Genomic DNA, 27,925 nt, shown 5'->3' on the forward strand with positions numbered 1-27,925 from the left:
ACTCACATCCTGTGCTGGCGCCATTCCCGTGTTGTTGGCACAAACTCTCCCCAGGGCTCTCATGTGGTGTTGTGACACGTGACCCCGGTGCCCAATCAGTGTAAGTGTCTCTGTCCCCGCCTCCTGTCGAATTGAGCATGAAGAGGAAGTCAGGGATCAGTTGCAACCCGGACTTCCCCTTCATGTTTGATTTGTCCAAAGGAGTGGGCAGTGACGCCAGCGCTGATTGGGTGCTGGGGTCACGGGTCACAACACCGCACAAGAGCCCCAGGAAGAGCTAGTACAGACACTACGGGAACGGCGCCAGCATGGGAGAAGAGTATAAGCTTTTTTTATTGCATGTGGGCCAAACGATGATCAAGAAGGGGGTGTTATAGTAGTGGACAACCTTTTTAAGTAGCACTAGGTCAACATTGGAGCCCCTTCATTCTCAGGATCGGTGGTCCCATAGCAAGAGTAGCACCAAATTTTTAGTGCTAGCATATAATAAGGTTATGCTTTCACATAAAAAGATGAAAATACAAATTAGACTATTGTATGAGAGCAATAGCTGGATTTTTGTTTAACCAGGGTCAAGCATATCATTTACTGCCTTAAGACCTAGGCAAAGTGGCTTTCTGGCATCCCATCGGTGCCTCTAACCCCTTAAATGCTTCTGTCAATAATAACTACAGCATCTAGATGGTTAACAGAGTGTGGGGGCTCCAACTTTAACCCCATAGGCACCTTGAGATCCTGATTGTGTGGTCCTGATGTTTGCCATGGCAATTCTTGGCCAAAAAACGGCCTTAGAGTCAGCCGGCTACAGTGGCCTGATCAGAAGTTATCAACATTTAGATGGTAAAAATAAATTTCTTCATTCCTGTTATGTCATTTTTCATTAATTCCTGAAAAGCACCTGAAGGGTTAATTATCTACCTGATAATTTTGAATACGTTAAGGGTGCGGTTTTTAAAATGGTATCACTTTTGGGGGGTTACAATATATAGGACTTCCAAAGTCTCTTCAAAACTGAGAAGGTGCCTAAAAAACAAGTTTTGTAAATTTCCTTGAAAAAATGAAAAATTACTGCTACCTTGTTAAACCTTCTAAAACGCTAAAAAAAAAAAAAAAAATAAGAAACATTTTACAAATGCTACAGATGTAAAGTAGACCTGAGGGAAATGTAATTTATTAATGTTTTTGTGTGGTGTGACTATCTGGATTAAAGGAATAATCATGCAAAGTTTGAAAATTGCTAATTGTGTAACATTTTTGTAAAATGTCTGATATTTTTACAAATGAACGCAAAACGTATCCACCTAAATTTACCATTACCATAAAGTGCAACGTGTCATGAAAAAATAATCTCAGAATCAACTGGATATGTTGAAGTGTTCCAGAGTTATTACCACATAAATTGTTACTGGTCAGATTTAAAAAATTGGCTTGGTCACTAAGGGGATAAGTTAGGATCTATGAACCAAACTAAAAGTCCAATATTAATATTTTCTCTAGTGTATCCCCCCTACTCTGAAACTCTCTACCCCAACAGATCAGACTCTCGCCTACCGTGGAAAACCTTCAAAAGGAACCTGAAGCCCTACCTTTTCCGACAAGCCTACAACCTGCAGTAACCACGAAACCGCTGCACCACCAGCTCTGCCCTCACTTACTGTATCCTCACCCATCCCTTGTAGATTGTGAGCCTTCGTGGGCAGGGTCCTCTCTCCTCCTGTACCAGCCATGACTTGTTTAAGATTATTGTACTTTTTATTATGTATACCCCTTTTCACATGTTAAGCGCCATGAAATAAAATGGCGCTATAATAATAATATTAATCGTCCATCCAAATATTACAATTCAATCCTATATATAGCAAGAAGAACCACCCCCACTACTGTAAACAGAAAAATTATTACTGTAAATCACAATTACCGTATATTAAAAAGTTCCAATAAAAGTCAGATAACATTGCAATATGCCACCATACGTTATCAAGAGTTCATTACTGTGAAAGTACAACTGCAGAAACAGTTATAGGTAGGAGGTAAAACCAGAATAATACACATCCGGTGTGTACCCCTAGGACGACTTCAATGACAGCGCATGCACAGCAAAGGAAAAAAGATCCTTTAAAACATAAAAAGGAAGATAAATATCCAGAAAAGAGAATATGAAAGGCAGAACTTACCAGTCTCTTCTGTGAGTTAAAAGTCCTTTATTTCAACATAATGTGATTGGACCCGTAGAAGGGCTATATGAGGGCGATACGGCCGCCGTTGATATATCGGCCAACGTCCACCTGTCCCCCTGCACGTCGCACTGCCGCTAGATGGATGTTCGGATTATGATGAAATAAAGGACTTTTATTTCACAGAAGAGACTGGCGAGTGCTGCCAATCATAGTCACTTTCCTGGATATTTACTGCATTGTTGGCTACTGCCCCACCACAAAGAAACTGTCTCAGAGTCTGCAATTATAAGACTGTCACAACACTGGTGCCTATTCATATCCTCACTTTTGTGTGCAATTAAAAGGAAGATATTTTGCATAATGGTAAGCGTTATCAATGCAATTCCACACCACACCTAAACTTTATATTGCGGTGCTCAGTGCACAGTCCGGCCCCCTGAGTACCAAAATCTATTAGCAGAAAACTTCAAATGGTGATTAAATTGGTTTTCCCATGAACAAAGTTAATTTTAATCAACACTTTAATCAATAGATCTTTGAATAATTGAAGAATTTCCAAAATTAGATGTGTTTAAATAAAATGTTCCTGTGCTGAGATAATCTTATAAATGTGCCCCTGCTGTGTACTGTGTAATGACTGTGTCTGACCAGGCATGAACATGATCTGATCACACCACAGCTCCTGGGCAGGGGGGGAAGCAAAAGAGTATACAGACAGGACAGCGTGAGGTCACAAAAGATTCTTTCTCTGAGGTAAAACATTGTTTAAAAACGGGCAGTGAAATGTTTTACCTCACAGAAAGAATTATTGGCGATCCCGTGCTCCAATGACTGTATACTTCATTGTTTCCTCACCTGCCCAGGAGCTGTGGTGTGATCAGACCATGTTCCTGTACAGTCAGACACAGTCATTACACAGTACACATTTATAAGATTATCTCAGCACAGGAACATTTTTTAAACGCATCCAATTGTGGAACTTAATATTATTCAAAGATTTATTGATTAAAACGTTGATTAAAATTAACTTTGTTTGTGGGAAAACCCCTTTAAAGACGAACAACAAAGAAGAATTTAATCAGTATTACAGCGCCAGTACAGCTATGTCTTTACATTGCAAAATCGGATGATGATATTCCCTTGTTAAGTTTTAAGATATATTTCTAGGGTTATTCCGTCTATCTAGAGGGGATTTGGGGTCTTATATCTTTGTAGCAGTTGAAACTTAATTTTTCTGATATATAATTACCGTATATACTCGTGTATAAGCCGAGTTTTTCAGCACTTTTTTTGTGCTGAAAACGCCCCCACCCTCGGCTCATACACAAGTCAGAGTCCAGAAAGCCGGCGGGGGAGCGGCGGGTTACAGAGGCAGGAGCTGGCGGGCTTCCAGGACACATCATACTCACCTACCTGCACGCCCTCGGTGCTGGCACTGCATCTCGTTCCGGCCCCGGTGCCTGCCTGCATCTCTTCCTGCCGAGCGATCTCGTGGTACCGCTCATTAAGGTAATGAATAAGCATGAGTCTTCACTCCCATAGGCGTGGAGTGCATATTCATTACTTTAATGAGCAGGGCCATGTGATTGCTTGGCAGGAAGAGATGCAGGCAGGTGCCGGCCGCCGGAACAAGATGCCGTGCCAGCACCGAGGGCGCACAGGTAGGTGAGTATGATGGGTTTTTTTTGTTTTTTTTTCAATAAGAAACATGCACACAGGGATAGGGGATAAGGAGGCATGCATACAGGGATGGGGAGGCCAGCATATAAGGACAGGGAAGCCATGCATACAATGACAGGGACGGGGGAGCCATGCATACAATGACAGGGACGGGGGAGCCATGCATACAATGACAGGGACGGGGGAGCCATGCATACAATGACAGGGACGGGGAGCCATGTACACAATGACAGGGACGGGGGAGCCATGTACACAATGACAGGGACAGGAGAGCCATGCATACAATGACAGGGACAGGGGAGCCATGCATACAATGACAGGGACGGGGGAGCCATGCATACAATGACAGGGATGGGGGAGCCATGCATACAATGACAGGGACGGGGGAGCCATGCCTACAATGACAGGGACTGGGGAGCCATGCATAGCAGGACAGGGATGAGGGGACAATGCATACCCGGCTTATACTTGAGTCAATAAGCTTACCCAGTTATCTGTGGCAAAAGTAGGGGCCTCAGCTTATACTCGGGTCGGCTTATACTCGAGTATATACTGTAAGTGCAAAGTTTACATTTTTTAATTTTTAGACATGAAATGGGGGATTTTGTGGCCACTTTTTGCTTATTTCACACGTTTGGTAGATATTTTCTGTTGACGTTCAGATGTGGGAATCCATTGTAATATACACTTTACTATATTAACAGTTAACAAAAGAAAAAAAGACATTATTCCTGGAATTTCAGATCTGGATTTCAGACAGTAATAAGTAATTCAGAATTAAAAGATGTAAAATGCCGGCAGAGCAGCAAGTGCAAATGGAGACTATCCAACACGAAAACGAAATTCCCACATAACAGCGGCTTCGGCCTAATTAAAATAGCATTCCAAAGGTCATAAGCTAAGTTGGATTAATAAATCACAGAAACTCATAATTGCACAAGGCACATTATTTTAATTGCTCAGGAGAAAAAAAAACTATTACTCAGAAGTCATTTTTCTTCAGCTGATCATTGAGAAAAAAAAAAAAAGCTGTTAAACTACATAATTTATCGACTAATGGCTATCGCATAATTCTTCCCGTTAAGGAACAGTTGAGGTCTAAGTTCAGGGTCAGGCAAATTTTCTTAGGAGAGACTGTAGATTTGATACATAAACTTCAGATTCTCATCCTCCAGTCCAACCAGTTTTTCACCTACATACACAAATGTTGTCACTAACGTTAGGAGCATGTTCACAAGACTGAAATGGCACATGGAATTTGGCACGAATTCCACGACAAACACGCATCTTTTCTAAAGGAACCCATGACACGAAAAAAAAAAAAATGTAAAACAACAATTTAGGCAGCTTTCAGTTTTGGATTTTCTTTCAAATCAGCATCAGGATCTCAGCTTTAGATGGATCTTTACAGGTGTGTTGTGGACATTCGTGGCACTTACTAATATAAAAGTATTAGGGCGCAATCAGACGGCCGAAACAAGATCAGAAAAAGCAGTGCACGGACTGGCCGGCAGCTTTCCCAACCCGAGCGAGACAGCTTCATATATTTCTATACAGCTGCCATGCTGCTCAGGTGGGGAGAGCCGCCGGCCAGTCCGGGCACTATGTTCCGATCTCGGTCCGATTTACAGGGCTCTCTGACTGTCCCCTTACAGGTTCTTCTCCAGCATCTGTTAATGCTGCTTTCCTCACTGACTACACAGCGCTATTTGTCACAAAATGACTGTTGACAGAGAAGCATGTGACCAGACCGGTCCATCTGTGTTGCCAAATTGAAAACATCTTTCCTGTGTGAAGTGTTTTTCTATTGGAGGACGCTGACGGACAGCTCTGGTCACATGCTCCTCCGTCAGCAGCCATTCAACGGACAGGTTGCGCTAATATGTAAGAGTCGGGACCCATGGCTGTGTGATAGCGAGAAAAGCCACTGGTCGTTGTGGGTGAGTGAAGTGTGGCCGCACACTAACACATTCCTAACACATCGCAAGGATTGCAGTGAAAGGTCTACTAAAACTCCCATTATGCCGTACAGTCAGAGTGGTGGATTTTTTCACAGATCACAGTTGCCGCTCTTGTTGACTTGCTCCATAGATTAGAATGCTGTGTGAAATTCCTGCAACACATTCTAGAAACTATTCGAGCACCATGGCTTCAAACCACGTACAGGTATGCGTATTTCTCTTTTTAGCCCATTAAAAACATAAAAATTTCTATAGCTAACTTTTCAGCAATGAAAATCAAACTACATGTGACTCCTGATTTCACAGCACAATCTGCATACATTAATAAATAGATCTTAGACCTGATGACACTGGTGTTTCTACTTTGTCACAATAACTGAATATCCCTGATTTAAAAAAAAAAAATGAGCATTTGATTAGTCGCACTAGAACTGGAGGACTCAGAACATACTAAGCATCATCAGAGATAAAACTTCTAAAAAGAATTCTACAGCTAGTCGGACATGGATTTTCATAGCAAGCAATCTAGACTCATCAGGTCTAGTAAATTTATGTAGTAATGTACAGTACTGAGAACAAGTTTTGTGCCGGTTTAGGGGGGAAAAAAATGCTGCAAAGTAAAAATGCTTATTAAGAATGATCTCAACAATGATCTTCCCCTGGATCAACATGTTAGGGCATGTTAGCTTAGGCTATGGGTTGAACTAGATGGACTTAAAGTCTTCCTTCAACCTTAATAACTATGTAACTATGTAACTATGTAAAATATTGATTTCATTCACATTTTTCTTATGTTCACATACCTTACATTTTGTTAAAGCCTCAATCCAGGTTTTTTTTAAAATGTCAGTGCTGAAATGGTGCCATTAATAGAAGTTCCCTGACCGTAATATTATACTTACCAGACGGTCTCTGGTGACACTCCAGTCCCGCATTGCCATCTTGTGACCACAACTTCTGACTGATGGGAAGTCAGAGGCAACGCTCACAAGCTCATAAGTCTCGGTTCAGGCTCTCATAGACTTACATTGAGTTGTGACTTCCACCCGCCCAACAAACACTAGAGAGATCCGGAAGGTCACAATCTGCAGAAGACGACCGGAGCGGCGCTAATAACAGATGAAGACGGCAACTGGCGAGTAAACGACTAGCTGCAGGGAACTTGACATTAGTGGCATCACCCCAGCGCTGCAATAAAACAACCGCTGGAGTGGTGCTTTAATCAATAAACTATTTGCATGTCTGTTTTTTTAAAGCATTCTAACTTTACAGCAGTTTTCACGCCTAAGGGTATTTGTACACGTATTTGTGAGGGCTGCAGATTTTTCCGCAGCGGATTTGATAAAATCACAGTTTCTATTGCGGATTCCGCTGCGGGTTTACACCTGCAGTTTCCTATTGGAGCAGGTGAAAAACCGCTGCGGATTCCGCACAAAGAATTGACATGCTGCGGAAAATAAACCGCTGCGTTTCCGCGCGTTTTTTTCTGCAGCATGTGCACTGCGGATTGCATTTCCCATAGGTTTACATGGTACTGTAAATGCATGGGAAACCGCTGCGGATCTGCAGCAAAATCCGCAGTGTGTGCACATACCCTAAAACTTTTGCACAGGGCTGTATGCAGTCGGTATGGTGCAATCAGGGGACAGATCCCCTTTCAAAATGTTTACAAAAGAAATGGTTAAGAGCCCCACGTTGTACTTGGACCCTGGACACAGATATAGGACAGCGCATGCACTTCTAGAAGGGGATGAAATCATCTCCGCTTACAGCGGTCAGCTCTTCACAGCGCGTGTCAAACGGTGCAAGCCGGTAATGAGTCCTCTTAGCGGAGAGCGGCCTGCCAGCCTCACAAAGGTCATGCCGACATGCAAGGAGAATGGTGCTTCTGTCTTAATCTGCTTTCACCGGCATTACTATAGCAACAGCGTAATCTCTTACCTGCATTGTGGTCAGCCATTGCACTGATCCTAGCCTCGTCAGCTACTGTTAAAAAGGTAAATGTAAGAAGGTTAGCCCAGTTAGTGCCCTCATTCCACATGCAGCAAACAATGGAACATTAATGAGAGGTTTCATGCAGAATCCTTATCCCCCACCTTAATCCTAGAAATGACACCATGCAGTAGCTGGCTGCACACCGCCGGCGCTCGGGTTATTAATGCTGTGTGTTAGCGTCCCCCACTTATAGAGAATTAACAACGGTTAATTATTTGCATCGTTTGTTCATGCCACAAGCAGATCATTCCTAACACGAACACAGCAGAATAACGATGATTGCATCTCATCGAGGACGGCCGGGTCATTACAATTAATTGCCGCTTATTAATTATTGCATTTAGAGGAAAGCTTTGCACTGACATTCCCACACGGAAAGAAAACAAACCAGTTCAGTAGACTGAGCACTGTCCTTTATGTATTTTTTTTTTGTATCGGCAATAATATCCATGTACATGTCTGTAGAAATCCGAATTTGATGGAGAGAATATGACACGAAGCTGCCCAGCAATGTGACCAGCGAAAGGTGAAGGAATGGGGCAATGGGGTGCAGACCGGAGCCCACACGGCCATGACACAGGCTGTGCAAGGCATGCGGGGAAAGGTATAGTATGGCCGGGAGGGATTGGATGTGTCTTTTGATAAGGTTATGGGATATTGACCCAAGGAACTAGCCAGATGCCATATTTGCAGTCAGGAAGAAACGTTTCCCCTAATATTTAGAATGTGAATCATGGAGTTTTTACCTTTCTATGGATCAACACGCTAGGACTACAGGTTGAACGAGATGGCTGTGTATTCACTCTCAACCTTAAACCTATGAAATTAGTGTAGCTCCAAGGGAGGAGGGGACAAATGGCTGTGCAGAATAGGGGCAGAGTACATAAATACATACGTGTGTTTGTATATGTTTGTGACGTATATATAGTATGGTGATATGGGAAGTCACGTGAAATACACGGCATTTACTCTTCCTTCTACCATTCAGACTTGTAGACTTGGAGGCATGTCATGTCCACATGCACATTGTCTATATACACGTCTACATACACACTGACCCCTAATAAATCTGATTAAAATCAGCCGTGGGGCTATAAACTTCTCCAGAATGGCTGATGCACAGCATTCACAAAAATGGCTTTTAAGATATACTCATGAGTCGGATTCTGGAAGCACAAAATGACTGTTCAAACCAAGCACAGACGCTCTGTGTGCCTTTCATATGGCCGGGCAGTTTAGTGCAGCTTCCCACCGACTGGTTTTCTGTCCATCTCCGTTCCGCTCTTCATTGATTGACAGCTCTGGCATTACAGAAGCCAGTGAAAGGCAGAGATAGATGGAAAGCAAGTAGACGGGAAGGAGCACTGAAATGCTTGGCCACACCAAGGGTGTATCAAGCTACTGTGCTTGGTTAGGACAGTCGTTTTGATGTGACCATCCATCTTCCTTAACTGTTGGGTGAATGCTCGTTAGGCAACAACTACTTTTCCCACCTCCCACCATACATAAGCAGTGCAACGAGAATTCGGAATGTGGAGAGGGAAATTAGCGGCTTCCAAACACCGTTAGCAGCGCTGATCGCGGCCGAGTCCTTCTTCCCCATCTGATGGAGAAACGTCCCTTATCCATAACACAGTGGGTTAGTTCTGTGGGTTCTCCAGCGGGTGAGGTCTCTCTAAAGCTTATGGGGCCATTATTCCCATTCACTGGAACATAACTGCGCTGCAGATAACAAGGGTGTTGTAAGGAACGTCCATTTTTCTCATGTCACACAATCTACTTTAAGTCCTCTGTGTGGAAGAAGTGGAAAGTAGTGGACACCAGATTAGTTTGTGTTAGTGCTTTGCTTACATGCACAAGTTAAGGTTTAAGTATCTGTATATTAGTGGGTTACTTTTTTTCTTTTGTTAGAATTGCAGGGAAATTACCGTATCTCCTTAAAAGACTTTATTTTACAATGGGTTAAAGTGGAATTCCCAGTACAGATTACCTGGGTAGCACGTTCCTATTTTTTGACACTGGTGCTCCAGGTTTCTGGATGGATGGCAATGTCCGTGCCTTGCATAACTATTATCAAGCCACACTATTGATTGGCCTTATTATTACATCTAAAATTCTACATTGTGAGCCACTTAATCTCATTATCCCAGGGAAATAATACCTTGCTCTCCACTGGCTGGCAAAGTCACATTGCTCTCCTAAGTACTCTGGCACAGACAGTCAATTAAACGAATAGCGGCTGAGATTAAATCGAAAAGTAAACACTTTGTTTCAGTAGCTGCGAATCGAATGTCAAGAGTTTGCCCAGTTTCTGCTTATTTCCAACTTAATGTTTTGAAAATCCGCAGTGAGATCCATCAATGCCGCTTGTACAACATGGTGAACCCAGGACGATTGCTAATCTATTCATAAGACAGCGATTTAGATTAAACTTTATGCAATTAAAACATCTTCATAAAAGTTCCGGTTCCAAACAAGTAGGTTCCTAATATAATATTACTGGCATTGTTACATTTACAAACCGGTTGGGTCAGAAATCCCATAGGATTGCAGAGAATTCATGCCTGACATCGCTGCCTGGTAAAATACAGCCGCTTACAAGGGCTGGCTGCCCATCAGTAATTTGTTACATTCACTGACACGAACTCCCCACAGCTCACGTATGCAAGTTGGTAGATATCAGTTCATGTGATGTCACAGGCCACGCTCCCCTCCTCCACGGTAAAGAGTATGGTCAGATTACCCCCTTAAGGTTTTTGCGAAAGTGGTCTTAACGATGCATTCATAGACCATTTGAACTTACCTAGGCCCACCAGGACTAATATCAGAACTGTTCTTTATAGTTTATTCTATATTAGAACTTCAGGGAATGGTAAATTCAATTCCTATTCATTAGAGATAAGCAATTCGATTTGTGTTGCACGGCTTCCACGTCCGATCCGGCTTCCACGTCCAGTCAGGCCTGGCCCAGCTTCCACGTCCGGTCAGGCCTGGCCCAGCTTCCACGTCCGGTCAGGCCTGGCCCAGCTTCCACGTCCGGTCAGGCCTGGCCCAGCTTCCACGTCCGGTCAGGCCTGGCCCAGCTTCCACGTCCGGTCAGGCCTGGCCCAGCTTCCACGTCCGGTCAGGCCTGGCCCAGCTTCCACGTCCGGTCAGGCCTGGCCCAGCTTCCACGTCCGGTCAGGCCTGGCCCAGCTTCCACGTCCGGTCAGGCCTGGCCCAGCTTCCACGTCCGGTCAGGCCTGGCCCAGCTTCCACGTCCGGTCAGGCCTGGCCCAGCTTCCACGTCCGGTCAGGCCTGGCCCAGCTTCCACGTCCGGTCAGGCCTGGCCCAGCTTCCACGTCCGGTCAGGCCTGGCCCAGCTTCCACGTCCGGTCAGGCCTGGCCCAGCTTCCACGTCCGGTCAGGCCAGGCCCAGCTTCCACGTCCGGTCAGGCCCGGCCCAGCTTCCACGTCCGGTCAGGCCCGGCCCAGCTTCCACGTCCGGTCAGGCCCGGCCCAGCTTCCACGTCCGGTCAGGCCCGGCCCAGCTTCCACGTCCGGTCAGGCCCGGCCCAGCTTCCACGTCCGGTCAGGCCCGGCCCAGCTTCCACGTCCGGCCCGGCCCGGCCCAGCTTCCACGTCCGGCCCGGCCCGGCCCAGCTTCCACGTCCGGCCCGGCTTCCACGTCCGGCCCGGCCCGGCTTCCACGTCCGGCCCTGCAAAGCAGCTAGTGCGCATCGTTGCACGCGATACCCTGGGTGCCCCTTGCGATTACCCAGCCCCACAAAGTTGTGACGTTATATTTAGGCCTAGTAAATATAAGCAACACCCAAGGTGTTGGATACAGAAGTGAACACCGGCTTTAATGCAGGACCAAACTGGATGCAGGACCAGGACAACGCAAATGGAACTGCTCATCTCTAGTAGCCATTAAACCGTCTCCAAAGAGAAGGGAAAAAATACATTTATGGAATTTCATTAAAAGTTCTCTACTAAAAATCACATGGCAAGTATGGGGATGCCATGCCTGGATAAAATAAAGCACAGGATACTAAAATCCATAGATTCAGATTTTCACTGAGCTTCTGATAATGAGCTGCAGCCTGCGTGTCTGATATTCCACAGCTTGCATTTCACATAATGCCGCTATGATCCAGTTCATCAGCTGTGAGATGACCTTTGAGTAAGTCCCAGTATCTGCTTATCGCAGCTCACAGCAGACATCACATACACACAGCCAATGCTTGCCCAACTGCCGAATATCCCATCATCTGGCAGAATCGGGAGAAAAAAAAAAGATATTTAGAGAATTAATCCACCCACTGAGTGAGAAAGGAAAGCGCTGAGCTCTTTTATCTATGAAATTGTCAAGAAGGATAAATCGCATCTTATTATGTTATTCTTATAGTTTTATGGCAAACATTAAGAATGCAGGCAGCCCCCGTCCTACTTCTGGGAGGGAGGCAGCACCTTGTAAAGTGGTTTAATAGGGGGCATTAACATTCCACATACTGTACGCGACCACATACGGATATAATGATTGTGATGATGGAAATATTGCACTGGAAGAATTTTAATTAGAACTATTAGGAATTATCTTTCAGGCATTGCAAAAGATGACACTAAAAGGATCCTCAGCTGCTGATAGGGGATCAAGGAAAAATCCCAAAAGTACAGGGACAAGACTTAATGGGAAGATTTAACAATGGGACGGCACCACGGCCGGGGAACCATCTGCAGAACACATGGCTGTAGCTCTGGTGAAATTAACTTGCCGTTAGCTTCATAGTAGGGGAAGAAATACACACATTTTTTACCTAAGTCCATGCTTTTCGATTTCCGAGTTTTTACAAAGTCTATTTGACTAGCATCTCCAAACTGCTTGGTGCGCTTCTCCGACATGCTCTGGCGTCCAAATCCTTCTCTCTGGAAGGCGAGGGATGGATCTACGTCCGGGCTCAGAGTGCTGCGGGAAGAAAACAGATGAGGTCAGGACAAACTTAGAATTGTTACTGCAATATTTGTAGTTTTTATTGTGTGTTCCTGGCAATTTGACAACTCTGGGTCACACTGTTGGATTCTAAATATTTGGTCCTACCAACAGGCATCAGTAGGGTTTGCAACCAATTAATACGCCATCAATGTGTATCATTCACAGTAAAGGGCACTAAAATCAGAGTATCTTTATGATTCTCTATGGAACATATTGGGGGCGCTTTACTATTGTGACTGCACCAGAACTTAGGAGAAAATTGCTGCAGCCAGTTCTAGTACTCTATGTGCCTCAAACACTGTTGTTGCCCCCCAAAATAGAGATGAGGCATTGTGCGCCAACACACAGCAAAATATAGGCATAAAAAAGTGGTAAGCCAAATTTATTGCATTTGCATGATAATGGAGGCGGACATTTTGTCTGGACAGATGTTCTGAGCTGTGAACAGCGGCCCACAGTCTTGCTTTACTGTAGCTGTCACCCCAGCGCTGCAAAATAAGAGTGCTAACCACTGAGCCACCATGCTGTCATATCCAATGCCAATGGAAACAATTTGAGCCACTGAGCGTAATGATTGGCTGCAGTGGTCATATGCAATTTAACTGTGATGACACTGCTGTAGTCTGTCAGCAAAGTCCAGGAAGTGGCAGAGAAGCAGTGCCATACCTGGGGAACGATAGTATAACATTGTTTGTTATTTTCTACATCTGCAAGCCTATGCTAAAATAAAAATAAATCCTGGATAACTGCTTTAGTTGACTTCTGTAGAAATGTGCTGTGGGCATACTCTGTGAACTGTGCAGAGGCCACTGCGCAGGGAGGGGGGAAAAAGATTAGTTCAAAGATTGCGTCCATAGCATCCCTTCTACTGAGGCAAATGTAGGGACAGAAAAGACATCTTTCTACAGACAACGTGATTATAGGGACACATGTCTTGGTTTGAGGGTCATGTTAGCCCTCTCTTGCAAAGGAATTCCTAAATACTGAACCAGGTCGGAAAGCTCCTAAGCTTGTGTTCTAATCATTCATTCCTTTCATCAACACTAATTTCCTTTCATAAAAAAGCTCCATCTATTGTTTGAAAAATAAGCAAATCTAATTTACACACTTGTATCTAATGCATTGACTCCAAGTGTGACCCAAGATGCGGATTACAGAACAAAAATACCTGAAAGTCACCTTGTCCAGATTAATACTGAGCACCGTCATTAAGCTGCATCCCACCAGCACATTCATCCTTCTTATTTCCAATTATTAAAATATTCATCAGATTTCTGTAGCCGAGAATCTCATCCCTAAGACTGATTTGGGAAGAGACTAGCCACCCGGTGACCCTGCATATTATTAACATTCCTAATATTAATTCCTTCTTATTGCGCACTTTGTTTTCATAATATTTTCATGAAGGATTACGGAGATAATGTCATGCCGGACAGCCTACATTTCCCTCTGTGATTCAGAACAGCTGCCAGGCTTGTTTGGATAACCCCCTTTTGTCCATGGTGAATGCTCCAAGTCTCTGCCTCTGAGCTCCGGGTTGTACAGAACATGTGTCTCCCCCTCTGTTTGTCTGTCTCAACCCAGGAAATTGAACCATGTAGTCTTCGAGCCATGTTTTTAGCTTTGCCGACTGTTTATTTTAAGCCTTTAATGGAATATTTTCTAAGGAAAGCATATTACACATTGCTATAAACTATAAGACAATACCTAGGATAATAACCTGGTACCAACATAACAAATAAAATAACGACGCTAAGATGCTAAAAAATATTTAAAAGTCTTAAAGGGATTGTCCGACCTTACTATATTGATGACCTAGCCACCGCATAGGTCATCAATATCAGATCAGTGGGAGTCCTACACTAGGCACCCCCATAATCAGTTATCATCAGCTTTGGCCGGATGCACACAGTGATTAGAGCCAGAAAAGCACAGCTCCATTCACTGTGCAGTGGCCAACACCAAGAACTACAGAGAAACTCCTATTATTATACCTTTTTATAGCGCCATTTATTCCATGGCGCTTTACATGTGAATACGGGGCAAATATAGACAAATACATTAAACATGAGCAAAAAACAAGGCACACAGGTACATAAGGAGGGAGGACCCTGCCCGCCCTGTCCTATTCAAATTAATATTACTGGTGGGGATGCTATGTGTCGGACCCCCGCCAAACTCATGCTGATGACCTATCCTAAGGACAACCCCTTTTAATAGACATTAGAGAGTCACGGACTAATAACTATCTGTCCTATCCACTAGGTAGAGCTTAATACATAATGTAGAGTTCAGTATATAATGCCAGGGTAAGGAGGCTTCTAGGCTGTGCAATGCCAAATCAGATCTCATGCTTTGCACTGAGGAGAGGCAACACAACGAAACACATGTCTGCAAAAGGAAATTCAGCTTTGGCTTTTATCCTAAGTCATGTGGCAAAGCCAGTTATAAGGCTAAGTGCACACGTCGCAGAATTGCCGCGGAAATTTCCGCGGCAATTCTGCAACTCCTGCCGCGGGTATATCGCATGCGGAATTGGCATGCATATTCCTAGCGTTTTGCAAGCATAATTAGCTTGCAGAATGCTTGAGTTTTCCAAGCGATCTGTAGCATCGCTTGGAAAACTGATTGACAGGTTGGTCACACTTGTCAAACATAGTGTTTGACAAGTGTGACCAACTATTTACTATTGATGCTGCCTATGCAGCATCAATAGTAAAAGATAGAATGTTAAAAATAAAAATAAAAAATAATAAAAAAAAAAAAATGGTTATTCTCACCTTCCGAAGGCAGCCAATCTCCTCAGCGGCTTCCGTTCCTATAGATGCTTTGTGTGCAGGACCTGCGATGACGTCACAGTCACGTGACCGTGACGTCATCATGGTCATGTGACCGCGATGTCATCGCAGGTCCTTCACACAAAGCATCCATGGGAACGGAAGCGGCCGCGTACACCGCTAAGAGGCGGGAAGACTCCGGGGCCATCAGAAGGTGAGTATATCACTATTTTTTTTTTTTTTTTAACAATTATATGGTGCCCAGTCCGTGGAGGAGAGTCTCCTCTCCTCCACCCTGGGTACCAACCGCACATGATCTGCTTACGTCCCGCATGGTGGGCATAGCCCCATGCAGGAAGTAAGCGGATCAATGCATTCCTAGGTGTACAGAATCCCCGCGATTCCGCAAATTTATTGAACATGCTGCGTTTTTTTCTGGAATGCGATTCCGCTCAGGAAAACGCAGCATGTGCACAAAAAATGCGGATTGCATTCTATTAAATAGGATGCTTAATGTGAGCGGTTTTTTTCGCGGTTTTATAGCGTTTTTATAGCGAAAAATCTGCTACGTGTGCACACAGCCCAAGGGTCGATATTGACATTTAGGATTGCTATTTCCAATAGGTGGCACTTGAGAACAAGTCCTCCTGCTCTCTGACGAGAATGTGTGGGTATAAAAAGAACACAGCAAAACTCTAATAAACCTCTAACGGTGGCTGAAGGTAGCACAGATTATCATACACCCAGGCAGAGGATTTGGAGCTCTGCATCATAAAAATGAAGCTCCATTAAGTTTCCTACAAACTCTTTCTAAAGAAAAAAAAAAAACAAAATATAAAAATTTTTGATTCTTTTATTTGAAGAAATATTTTTTCTCTTATTGGTTTAAAACTATGCATCTATGTCAGTTCTAACACTTTAGGTGCACTGGATTTTATTAAGTTAATATTTAGATGTCAGATATATTAAAGGAAAAAAAGCATTTTCTTAATATGCGATTGCTTTATACTAGTGGATGTGGGAAGAACATTTTACTTGCTTTTTGAGCACTTTCCTATGACTAATATGCTTTTACAGCAGCGAGAAAGTCTTGAGTTAAAGTATTGCAGTAGTTTTAGCATCCATTAAGAATGTGTGGTTCATGGTATAGGTGGAGAATAAAAAATGAAAACAACGAAGCTATCCTAAGGTAAAAGTGTTTTAACAAGCAAGTCTACTGATCTACTGAAAGGGGAAATCTAGACAAGTCCTCACTCGGCACCAGATTTTGAAGGAACTAATGCTATAGTTTTTCTATTTAAAAGTAATTAAAGCTGATTTGACATCACACTGCAAAATGCATTTGTTAATAGATCTGCTAGACTTTATGAAACTGGTGTACTTACTTTGGATACCAAGGTCAAATGGTTGTTTATGTCATCGGGAGTGAGTGATCTCATGAAAACAAGTGTATTTATTCTCCACCAACCCAGCCTGACTTATCACTGCAGCTTGTTCTGAGCAGTGTGAGATTTCAGCAGGGAGGAGAAACACTGAGGAGCGGTCAATCAGGCTAGGTAGGTGGATGTTGAGTTTAAACTTTCGTAAAGAATTCTACAAATTGTACAGCCATTGTGACATGTATTATCAACAAATGTACAACAGCTTCAGTGGGTCCAAGAACTATAGAACAATATATGCAGTTTGTATTGTGAAATCTACTGACAGACCCACTTTTCATGATAAGAAATACTTTTATTTTCTGATTACAATTTCTCTTCAACTCAGTATTCTGTATATGATAATTATGTCTGTAGCCCTCTTGCTTTAGATGCTAACAGCAATAGAAATACACTTTTCAGTAGCTACATGAAAAGTCTGGAGATATTCATTGACTTTGAAACAGGTAGTCATTTACAAAGGAGAGTGTAGTGGGCATGCTCGTTGATCTGTGCAGAGGTCACTGTGCAGTGGGTGGGAGGAGTTGAGCTTTGACATTACTTCTTATGCACGGCGGTGTATCCTGAGTTTTCTACATATATAGTAGCTGTTGTCTTTCATGCATGTGATGACAATCACATGTCTACCGAGAAGTGATCTCTACATATCTGGAAGTATTAGCCTATTAAGAGGCTCAGTGTTAAAGTGCAAACTACAAGATTTGAATATTTTTTGTAATATATAAGAGTAATATACAAAAATAAAATAAATATTGATTTAGACAAGGAGTTATTTTCTGATGACTCCTGCCCTTTTAGAGTACAGATTTCTCCAACAAATTCTAACACTGCAGAAAGCAAATCAGGAGACCTGCTTTGCAAAAAAAATATTATTTTCAGTATCACAAATAAAGAAATTTGCCTCATAAACACAAACAAACAAACAAACACTTTTTTAACTAAGCCAAAATAGGAGGATGATGATGCGCACTCCTGGGTCCAGTGCAATATATTCTTTATTGGAACATCAAAAACATGACAAGCGGGCGGGAGAAAACGTGCAAAAAGGAGAGGACGACAGCTGTTTCGCGCAAAACTGCGCTTCTACAGGTCCCAATGGCGAACGAAGGAAGGAGGTAGGATATATAGTTAGATCCGGACCATTGTATCCTCCCCTTAGCGTACGTCATAGGTGATACAAAACACTTGTTTAGCAAGAAACGTGAATACATTAACAAACAGGTTAAAATTACATATAAACAATTAAATAAAAAAATTGTGATGTATAGTTACCAAGAGCCTAAGAAACACAAGGAAATATTCAAATGATAAGGGTTTTAAATCATCATGTTGCTGCGAGGACACTCGATAGGAAAACCGACATGTCTATTCTTTCATTCAGGCCCATTGGCCCTGTTGCGCATGTGCGCAATATCCACCTAGCTTCATGTCTCAAGAGGAGCTGGTTCAGGTTACCTCCCTGTTGTGGTGAGTGCACCCTACCAGTGAGTGCAGTTCCGTGCCAGGTGGGCCCTTTGGGCTTTATGGCGTCGGAAAGCCAAATTGATAACATTCAGGATGATGCTTTATTATTACTCCATCTGACAGATCCTTCGGTGAAAATAAAGACGCGTAGTACCCCAGTTGAACCATTCACGGGTGGGGTCAAACCTTCCTTCATGCCCCCAGTCTCTCCAGGCAACCCTGTTGATATCTTTGAGGCGCAAGTGAATAAAGACATGGAAGCACTGCTATATCAGACCATGCCATCAAATCTAACCACAGCAGAATATAAAGCCCTCAAAGAAATACAGGGTTGGCGAGACTGTGGTACGATCATCAGACAAAGGGGGCAATATTGTGTTATTGACTAAGAATTATTATATAACAGAGGCCCTCAGACAATTGACAGATGGCACAACTTACAAAAAGATAAAAAATGACCCCATAATTAAATACCAAAATGAACTTAGAACTTTGTTAAGAGAATATGTTGAGAGGGGTATAATATCAAAAAAACAAGCAGAAAAATTGATACCAGATTCCCCCAAAAAGCCACATTGGTACCACATACCTAAAGTGCATAAATCCATAAATAGCCCCCCAGGTCGACCCATTGTGTCGGGGGTAGGCTCCATTACGGAGCCATTATCCAGATATTTAGACTGGTTACTACGTCCGCTTCTATTAGACATCCCCTCGTACATTAAGGACACAAATCATTTTTTACGGGTTATAAAGGACTTCACTTGGCAGGAAACCTTTAGTTTAGCGTCAATAGAAGTAGAAAGTCTGTATACAAGGATCCCGCAAGACCTGGGGGTAGCGGTAATAAGAGAGATCTTACAAAAAACACCAACTGACGCCAATACTATTAATTTTATTTGCGACAGCTTGACATTCGTCCTTAAGCATAACGCTTTTAAATTTGGTGAGCAATGGTACGCACAATGTGAGGGGACTGCCATGGGTACGTCAGTCGCTTGTACCCTGGCAAACCTATTTTTGGCTTATTTTGAGGAGAAATATGTCTATTTTGAAACTAACCCGTTTTTGAGACATATAAAACTTTTTGTAAGATATGTGCCTGGTTATATGGGACGGCACGGAAAATGATTTAAAAAAATTTGTGAATTTCCTGGCAGAGAGTAACACTATGAATATGAAATTCACTTTCCAATATGGGGATCAACAACTAGAATTTTTAATGTCAAATTAGCCATAGGTGAGGGTAATTTACATACCGAGGTTTTCAGAAAACCGACCTCTTCTAACGCGCTCCTTCATTATAATAGTGCTCATCCTTTTTACACCAAGCAGGCTTTGCCATACAGCCAATTTTTAAGAGTCAAAAGAATTAATAGTACTCAAAGGGGTTTTATAAAACAATCGCAAGAGCTATACAAGCGCTTTGAAAGTCGAGGTTACCCACATCCTTTACTTAACGCAGCCTTGATAAAGGCTGGAAAAGAAGATTTTTCCACAAAGATCAAATAATAAAAAAATTAATAATGAGCAACGGTTTGTATTTAGTTTCAAATTCGGTCCTATGGATACATACATCAGATCCATAATTAGAAAAAACTGGCACATCTTGGGAAAAGACGCAGACCTAACAGAGAGATTTCTAAAGGGGCCTTTGTTTGCCAGCCGTCGTAGCAAAAATATAGGAGATATGTTGGTGCGAAACTGCATTGTCAATGACCGCACTAATTGGCTCGATAGAGGTATCCCGAAAGGGAATTTTAAGTGTGGGCAATGTAGCTTGTGCTCTCACCATATAACGGGTAATACCGTACAAATGGGGCCAATTAATCATACAATTAGGGATTTCATCTCCTGTAAAACGACATATGTGGTTTATGTCTTATTTTTATTACATTGGAAAAACTATCCGCCCCCTCTACGTCCGCATAAGAGAGCATTTTAATTCGGTACGGACAGGAAAGGGTGTCCCCCGTTTAGTTAATCATGTGAGGCAACATCATATGGGCAATGCCCAAACACTCCGCTTTGCCGGTATTGCAAGGGTGCACTCACCACAACAGGGAGGTAACCTGAACCAGCTCCTCTTGAGACATGAAGCTAGGTGGATATTGCGCACATGCGCAACAGGGCCAATGGGCCTGAATGAAAGAATAGACATGTCGGTTTTCCTATAGAGTGTCCTCGCAGCAACATGATGATTTAAAACCCTTATCATTTGAATATTTCCTTGTGTTTCTTAGGCTCTTGGTAACTATTTATACATCACAAGTTTTTTAAATAATTGTTCATATGTAATTTTAACCTGTTTGTTAATGTATTCACGTTTCTTGCTAAACAGGTGTTTTGTATCACCTATGACGTACGCTAAGGGGAGGATACAATGGTCCGGATCTAACTATATATCCTACCTCCTTCCTTCGTTCGCCATTGGGACCTGTAGAAGCGCAGTTTTGCGCGAAACAGCTGTCGTCCTCTCCTTTTTGCACGTTTTCTCCCGCCCGCTTGTCATGTTTTTGATGTTCCAATAAAGAATATATTGCACTGGACCCCGGAGTGCGCATCATTATCCTCCTATTTTGGCTTTGAAATTTACTACTTTAACGGATGCAGCACCCAAGAGGCCGTTTTTAGAGGCAATGGAGCAACAGCGTAATGGACAATTTCAACACATGAGGGGTAAGTGAGCTGCAGCGGTGCTATTTTTCTCTTCTTTGATTGTTGACTTTTTTAACTAAAACTGCATATCTTCATGATGCTATATGAAAAGTAGCAGCTGAACAGACCCTTCACAATGTACAGTATAGATCTGAGAGATAATGATAGACTAGGCCTGGTTTATGCCAACCACATACTGAGCGCTAGCTGTAAAGAGCTTCTCTAACCACCAAGTAGCTGTACTCGCTAGGGAAGATGCGTCTGACCTTACAGTATTACATTACTGATATTATTACGTTCAGTACACTACACACCATATCATGTCCCTGCCAAAAAGTTCGACCATGAAAAGGACAGAATCTGCCAGGAAGAGACTTCTGCGTCCTGACGAGGTCTCTTTATCAAACCGTCCTTCTGTTGTTTGAAGTGTAGAATTCAATGTTATCCACCAAAACTGACAAATATTGCAGATTTCTTTGTAATTTTGAATAAGTGTCCACTTAGAAATTGGTCGCTAACATGAACAAATTCTTGAATGCTCTGATGCTATAAAAGGAAGCAACCAGACTGTGTCTCCATGGTTCCAGACTACAAACAAGCCTTTTGCGGTCAGAACCTGCGGTCCTCCTTTCTCACCTTAGGAACGACAGCAAGAATTAGGGCAATCACGAAATCAGTCAAGAGAAGGAGCAGGTGACACGATTTATTTTTAGTCTGTGTAGGAGCTTCATACCTAAAGTGGTGGACCATTAGTAAGGGCGCAGTCAGATGGCGGTATAAGTCTGCCAGAGATCGGATCACAGCGCACAGACTGGCCATTGGCTCTCCCGACCAGAGCGTGAGAGCTGAACAGAAGCCTATTTGCAAAGTTGCATTTCATAATTAATCCCCTAGCCATTCAATAGTAGGGGATTAAATCGACTTCAGCACGTGGTCATTATGGCACAGCATTCGATGGCAATGCCACCATATCAGGTATGTGAATTCATGTGGTTGGACATGAGCCAACTACACAGAACGGCTGAGCGGAGCAGCACAGGGAAGGTGCGCTCCCTCACTCATTTCTCCAAAATCTTGCTGATCCACTCAAAGGAAGCTCAGGAGAAGGCCCCATTGCAGAAGTCGTCTATTATTCTCACCGCTTGTGTTAATTATCACGACAGCCTTAGGAGGTGGCTCCACAGAGAGGTTTATTTTACTTATTGATGTACATAATTACTGGGCTTGCAAATTAATGCATAATTCCCCAATTACGCAGGAAGGACTGAAGTCTTCAAGACTGTCTAATAATTATCAAATTCATGTCGGCGATCATCTCTTTGGGTATCATTATGCTCTGTAAGCCGCACAAACCTGTAAAACAAAGTGGCGTCTACAGGCAATTTCAGAAACTACACTGGTCTCGGGGCTGCAACTCTACAACCTCCATCATCAATAATTTGTTTCTTATGGCCCTGGGGATTGTTACTCAGCGGCAGATGATGAAGAGATTGAATAAATCAAAATTACTTATTATTTGTGGACTGCTTTGGGACAAAACTAATTTCCTTTATGGTTTCTCACATGCGTTTTTTTTTTTTTTTTAACAGGTTAATTGGCAATGTAGGAGTTGTGTCTATAGCAGACGATACCCACCTCTCCGTAGATTCACTAGTTACGGTTTTGGACCAGGCTCCAGCAGAATCAGTAATGCATCCTACATCATCGTGAGAGCTGGAAGACGACTGATCGGAGAGCTGAGAAGGCAGTGGCAGGGCCCGGTCGTCTTCAATGATCACAGTGTCATCGTGAGGCATGTTCACTGTTGGCGAAAACTGGAATTTACCTGGACAAAGAACACAAAGAAATAAGTCAATGGAAAATATGCCTGATAAAGAAGAAAGCTGTACACATTGTTAGGCCTCTTTCACACTTCAGTTGTTTGGCGTCAGTCTAAAACCGTCATTTTCCTCAAAAAACGGATCCGCTTTTTTTTTTTCGACGGATCCGTTTTTTCCCCCATAGACTTGCATTAGCGACGGATTGTGACGGATGGTCGTCCGTTTCATCCGTCATGGGACGGATCCGTCAAAATTTAGCGGACGTCATCTAGACATTGACGTTCATCTAGACGTTTTTTGTCTCCGTTGAAATGGCGGATCGCGACGGATCCGTCGCGTCCGTCATTTCATAGAATGGCCACCTATGGGCGACGGATCCGTCGCGATCCGTTTTTTGGCGGATCCGTCGCCCCAATCCGTTTTTTCAAGTTTTTTCAATTGCTGATGCTCCAAAAAGTATATACAACCCCCGAGTAACGGATCCGTCAAAAAAACGGATCCGTTACATCCTTTTTTTCAACAATTGTGACGGATCCGTTGATCCGTCACTTTGTCGGAAGTGACTGACGCCAAACGACTGAAGTGTGAAAGAGGCCTTATGAGCATTGTCATTTACTGTAAGGATAATGCCAGGAGACAAAAGGATTGGGCAATTAAACCTCACACTGCCTGATCCTTCTCTCGCCAGAAGTCAACTGTTATACTGTGATAGGAATGTACCAACCAAATGGGAATAGGGTAATGAAGAAAGCATACACCCAAAAATAACACAATCTCCAGTAGCAACAACGATCTCCAATTGAGTACAGGATCTCCAAGGAGCTAGGAAGCAAAGCTTTCACTGGCAAGGCAGAGAAGGTCTGGCCAGGTTTTACAGAGAGAGGTAATGACCAGATCAGAAGGAGCTGAAATGAAGCTGCAAGTTTCTGACCAGCATTGAAAGGGTCGCTAACCTCTTCAGCACCAAAGGAAAGCAAATTCATTTAAAATGGGACACACACAGGCTAAATGGAAGATCTGCGATTTACAAAACAGTGATCTTCTAACCCCAGATCTCTCAGGAGGACGTGACACACTCATGACAGTGTTAAACAAGAACAGCCAAAAACATCCAATCCTTAAATGGAAATTCTATTTAAAAAAAATTATAAAACAAGGAAAGTGACTAAAATAAAAATGAAATTTTCTACTCAATAATATAATTGGACATTAAATTGTATTTGCTTCATGCTGTAGCTACATTACCACTGCGGCCATTATTAATAAACGCTTTAAGGTGTGAATAGTTGTGCAGCACATTCCCTTTTCGGGAGTTTACCAATAGGGATAATAACAATTGTGTGATGTATTTTTATGACTTCATTACCCTTTTAAACCCCCTTTGATTCACACATTAATGATCCTAAGGTGATCTTTAGAGGGGAAAGGGAATACTGCAAGCGCTAAGAGCGAGGTGACATAATGGAGGCTCCTGCACAGACAAATTATTATTGATATGGATCAGAAGAGGCAGGAGAAGTAGTCGGCTTGGTGGGTTATTAAAGTGATGGTTGGCCTCGTGCCTGGAGAAATCAAAAATCAAGCTCTAGAGATATATTTTATTGCTTTACCAATTCAGGTGCAACATCATTGTATAAATAGGCATTTATCATGCACTGGTGCACGTAGGGATACGCTTACGTGAGGGACTGTATGCGCGAAAATTACATAACGGCTTTCTTCTATGTCAGAGTATTACATACAAACGTTTTCTTCTGCTCATTGTCTACAGGTTGTGTTGTAATTTACGAAAATTTCATTGGAGCTCTCCCACGACCGATGCCTGTATTGCAATTTATTGTCTATGTTGCTGGTTTATTTAAGTTTTATTCTTCATCTCTGTTCACACAAACATCACAGTCTCCAATAATAATGGAGCCGTGAACTACTACTACATCCTGGATCAGTTCTTGAAAAGCTGCCAGAAATATCTCCACTGCCTTTTTTTGCATACTGCTTATTTAGAAAATAAGGTAACAAAAGAGAAAATGTAGGAATGATGAAGGAAAATGAGTGGATTTTTCCACACTGATGGACTGATGAAAAGGATACACATGTGGTTTTATCCTGAAGAAGACGTGTGTCAACTTCGAAACGCGTCGATAATAAAATAGTAATATTATAGTTCTGGTGTATCCTTTATCCTTTCCTTCAGTCCACCTGTAGGGCAAAAATAATCTACAAATTTTCCTTTATCATTCCAATTTTGATTTGGCGACCTGTGGATCTATAGCAGAGAGGCGTAGTGCCTCCAAACTCAGTACTTTGTCCCCAGCTGGTCACTTGGCATTAACAAGCAGCTCGGAGTGTCACGGGACCACAGCAGCCTTCATGTCCATCTAAACAGGAAGACTCATCACTCTTCATGTTCCGATGGATTGTTAATAGTGATGAGTGAACATGCTGGGATAAGGCGTTATCTGAGAATGCTCAGGTGCTAACCGAGTGTCATCAGAGTGATGAAAAAATATGTTCAGTGTCCCCGCATGTCTCGCGGGTGTTCAACAAAATGGCTGGAATCAGGGTTTGTGCCCCAACATCATGCAGCTCTAAAATGGGGTTGCAAAAACCTGGTGATAGATTCCCTTAAAAGTTATTGAAGTAGTGGATAACATCTTCAGAAATGCTAATTAGACTAGTTTTGATTGCATTATATAGAGATGTTCTTTTAAAAGCAATGTAATATAACCATATCGGACAACACTGTCCCTCTAAAGACCCGTAGCGGTGGAATAAAAATAATTCTCTCTTAAATAGTAGGAATTCATTACCGATGCACGATAGCACGATGTCAACAGCTATTTTGTCAAATCTAAAAAGCTACGTAATGTTTACAACAGCAATGTCCTGCTTATAGCAAAACATGAAGACAGATTTATAAAAACGGTACAAAAATAATTATTTTTCTTAATTACATTGGTAATGAGCTCATTAGAAACATTGGAATTTGAATGATCTAATAGCGCTGCTTAGGTCTTTATATTCAGGAAGGGGGAAAAAATGTTTTTAATGTCAGGAACAATTTTAATCAAACAGCTCATTGTGTTTTAAATGTGAAAATCCTTACAAGCTAATCCCATGATGAGCTACTCGGTAAATCCAAGTTCTCCCGTGGCAAGACAAGTCTTTATTAACTGGGTCTGGAAAGGGAAAACAGGATGGCGGCAAAGCGCGCGCTAATAACCTCATTGGCCACAGGGGACGATGGAGCCAGCGTGGTGCCGCATGCTAACAAAGGATGCAGAAAATTATCTATACGGGTTCAGAGCTAATGCACTGAAAAATAGAAAACCCAAGCAAGTCATGGATGGCAATCAAATGACCCATTCCACGGTCTCACATTTACATGTAAACAACTTCTTTCCTACTAAATATTTTAGCGACAAGAAGAAACAAAAATAAAAGCTAGATCATTATGTGATGTTCACGATAGGCACTGGGGCAGATTAATAATCCTGTGCGAAACTGGAACAGAATAGACTTAGACCTGAAGGGTCCATGAGGACTGGGATCCAGCACCAATGAGACACTGCTAAAACATCACTTTTACTGTGCATTTAAAGGGAACCTGTCACCCCCAAAAAGGAAGGTGAGCTAAGCTCACCGGCATCAGGGGCTTATCTACAGCATTCTGTAATGCTGTAGATAAGCCACTGATGTATCCTGAAAGATGAGAAAAAGAGGTTAGATTATACTCACCCAGGGGCGGTCTCCCTGTGGTCCGGTCCGATGGGTGTCGCAGTCCGGGGCCTCCCATCTTCTTATGATTATGTCCTCTTCTTGTATTCACGCTGCGGCTCCGGCGCAGACGTACTTTGTCTGCCCTGTTGAGGGAAGAGCAAAGTACTGCAGTGCGCAGGCGCCGGGAAAGATCACAGAGGCCCGGCGCCTGCGCACTGCAGTACTTTGCTCTGCCCTTAACAGGGCAAAGTACACCTGCGCCAGCGCTGCGGCGTGAAGACAAGAAGAGGACGTCACCGGAAAAAGATGGGAGGCCCCGGACCGGACCGCGACGCCCATCGGACCGGACCAGGACCGCCCACCCAGGTGAGTATAATCTGTTATGATCTGGTAACCTTGGAGCCGCATGAAAGACTTTCTCAGGAGAGGGGGTACCTATATTGACCGCAAACCCTAAACTAACACCGCAACTAGACGTAGCCGTGGGATGTACCTAGCGAGTCCTAGACACCTCGACACAGCCGGAGGACTAAATACCCCTATAGATAGAAATGGGAATTCTATCTTGCCTCAGAGCAGTACCCCAAAGGATAGACAGCCCCCCACAAATATTGACTGAGAGTACAAGAGGAAGACACACGCAGGCAGAAAAACAGGATTTAGCAAAAGAGGCACTTCTAGCTAAATAGTAAAGGATAGGACAGAATTCTAAGCGGTCAGTATTAAAATCCTAAAAATATCCACAGCAGAAAATACAAATATTCCACATCTAACTAAAGACATAGAAAGTATCTCTGCATCTCCCGAGAATCCAGCAGACAGAAAAATCCAAACAAAGTCTAAGCTGGACAAAAAACACAATAAATTGCACTGAATTGCAAGCACACTGCATGTGTGCACAGAGACAAAAAAACCAGACACTTATCTTATCTGAATTGGCAGCATGGCATGAGGAGCCAGAGAGAGATGCAATCCCTCCAAGTACAATGGACAACTGGCACTGACACATGGAGCCTGCACACCTAAATACCTAATAGAGCTGCAATCAGCAGAAACACCTGCCCGGATTACAACCCCAAGACAACTGCACTACCACCACCAACCACCGGAGGGAGCCCAAGAGCAGAATTCACAACAATAATCTATCCTCTTTTTCTCATGTTTCAGGATACATCGGGGGCTTATCTACAGCATTACAGAATGCGGTAGATAAGCCCCTGATGCCGGTGGGCTTAGTTCAACTTCCATTTTGGGGGTG

At 43.0% G+C, this 27,925-nt stretch overlaps 1 protein-coding gene across 25 annotated transcripts in view; it reads right to left on the bottom strand.

Annotated features, from left to right (window-relative positions):
- Positions 1 to 27,925, bottom strand: part of PARD3 (par-3 family cell polarity regulator) — a 637,712-nt gene that overhangs the window by 234,984 nt on the left and 374,803 nt on the right. For 13 of the 25 annotated variants that reach the window (XM_077268529.1, XM_077268514.1, XM_077268520.1 and 10 more), the window contains 3 exons: positions 22,763 to 22,952; positions 12,605 to 12,762; positions 7,760 to 7,804 (listed from right to left, as the gene is read on the bottom strand). In XM_077268529.1, coding sequence (XP_077124644.1) covers positions 7,760 to 7,804; positions 12,605 to 12,762; positions 22,763 to 22,952 — 393 coding nt within the window. The remainder of the gene's footprint in view (positions 1 to 7,759; positions 7,805 to 12,604; positions 12,763 to 22,762; positions 22,953 to 27,925) is intronic. The other 12 variants (XM_077268525.1, XM_077268518.1, XM_077268516.1 and 9 more) reach the window with 2 other exon arrangements.

The sequence above is a fragment of the Ranitomeya variabilis genome, chromosome 6 (genome assembly GCF_051348905.1).
Source record: "Ranitomeya variabilis isolate aRanVar5 chromosome 6, aRanVar5.hap1, whole genome shotgun sequence".
Lineage (NCBI taxonomy): Eukaryota > Metazoa > Chordata > Amphibia > Anura > Dendrobatidae > Ranitomeya > Ranitomeya variabilis.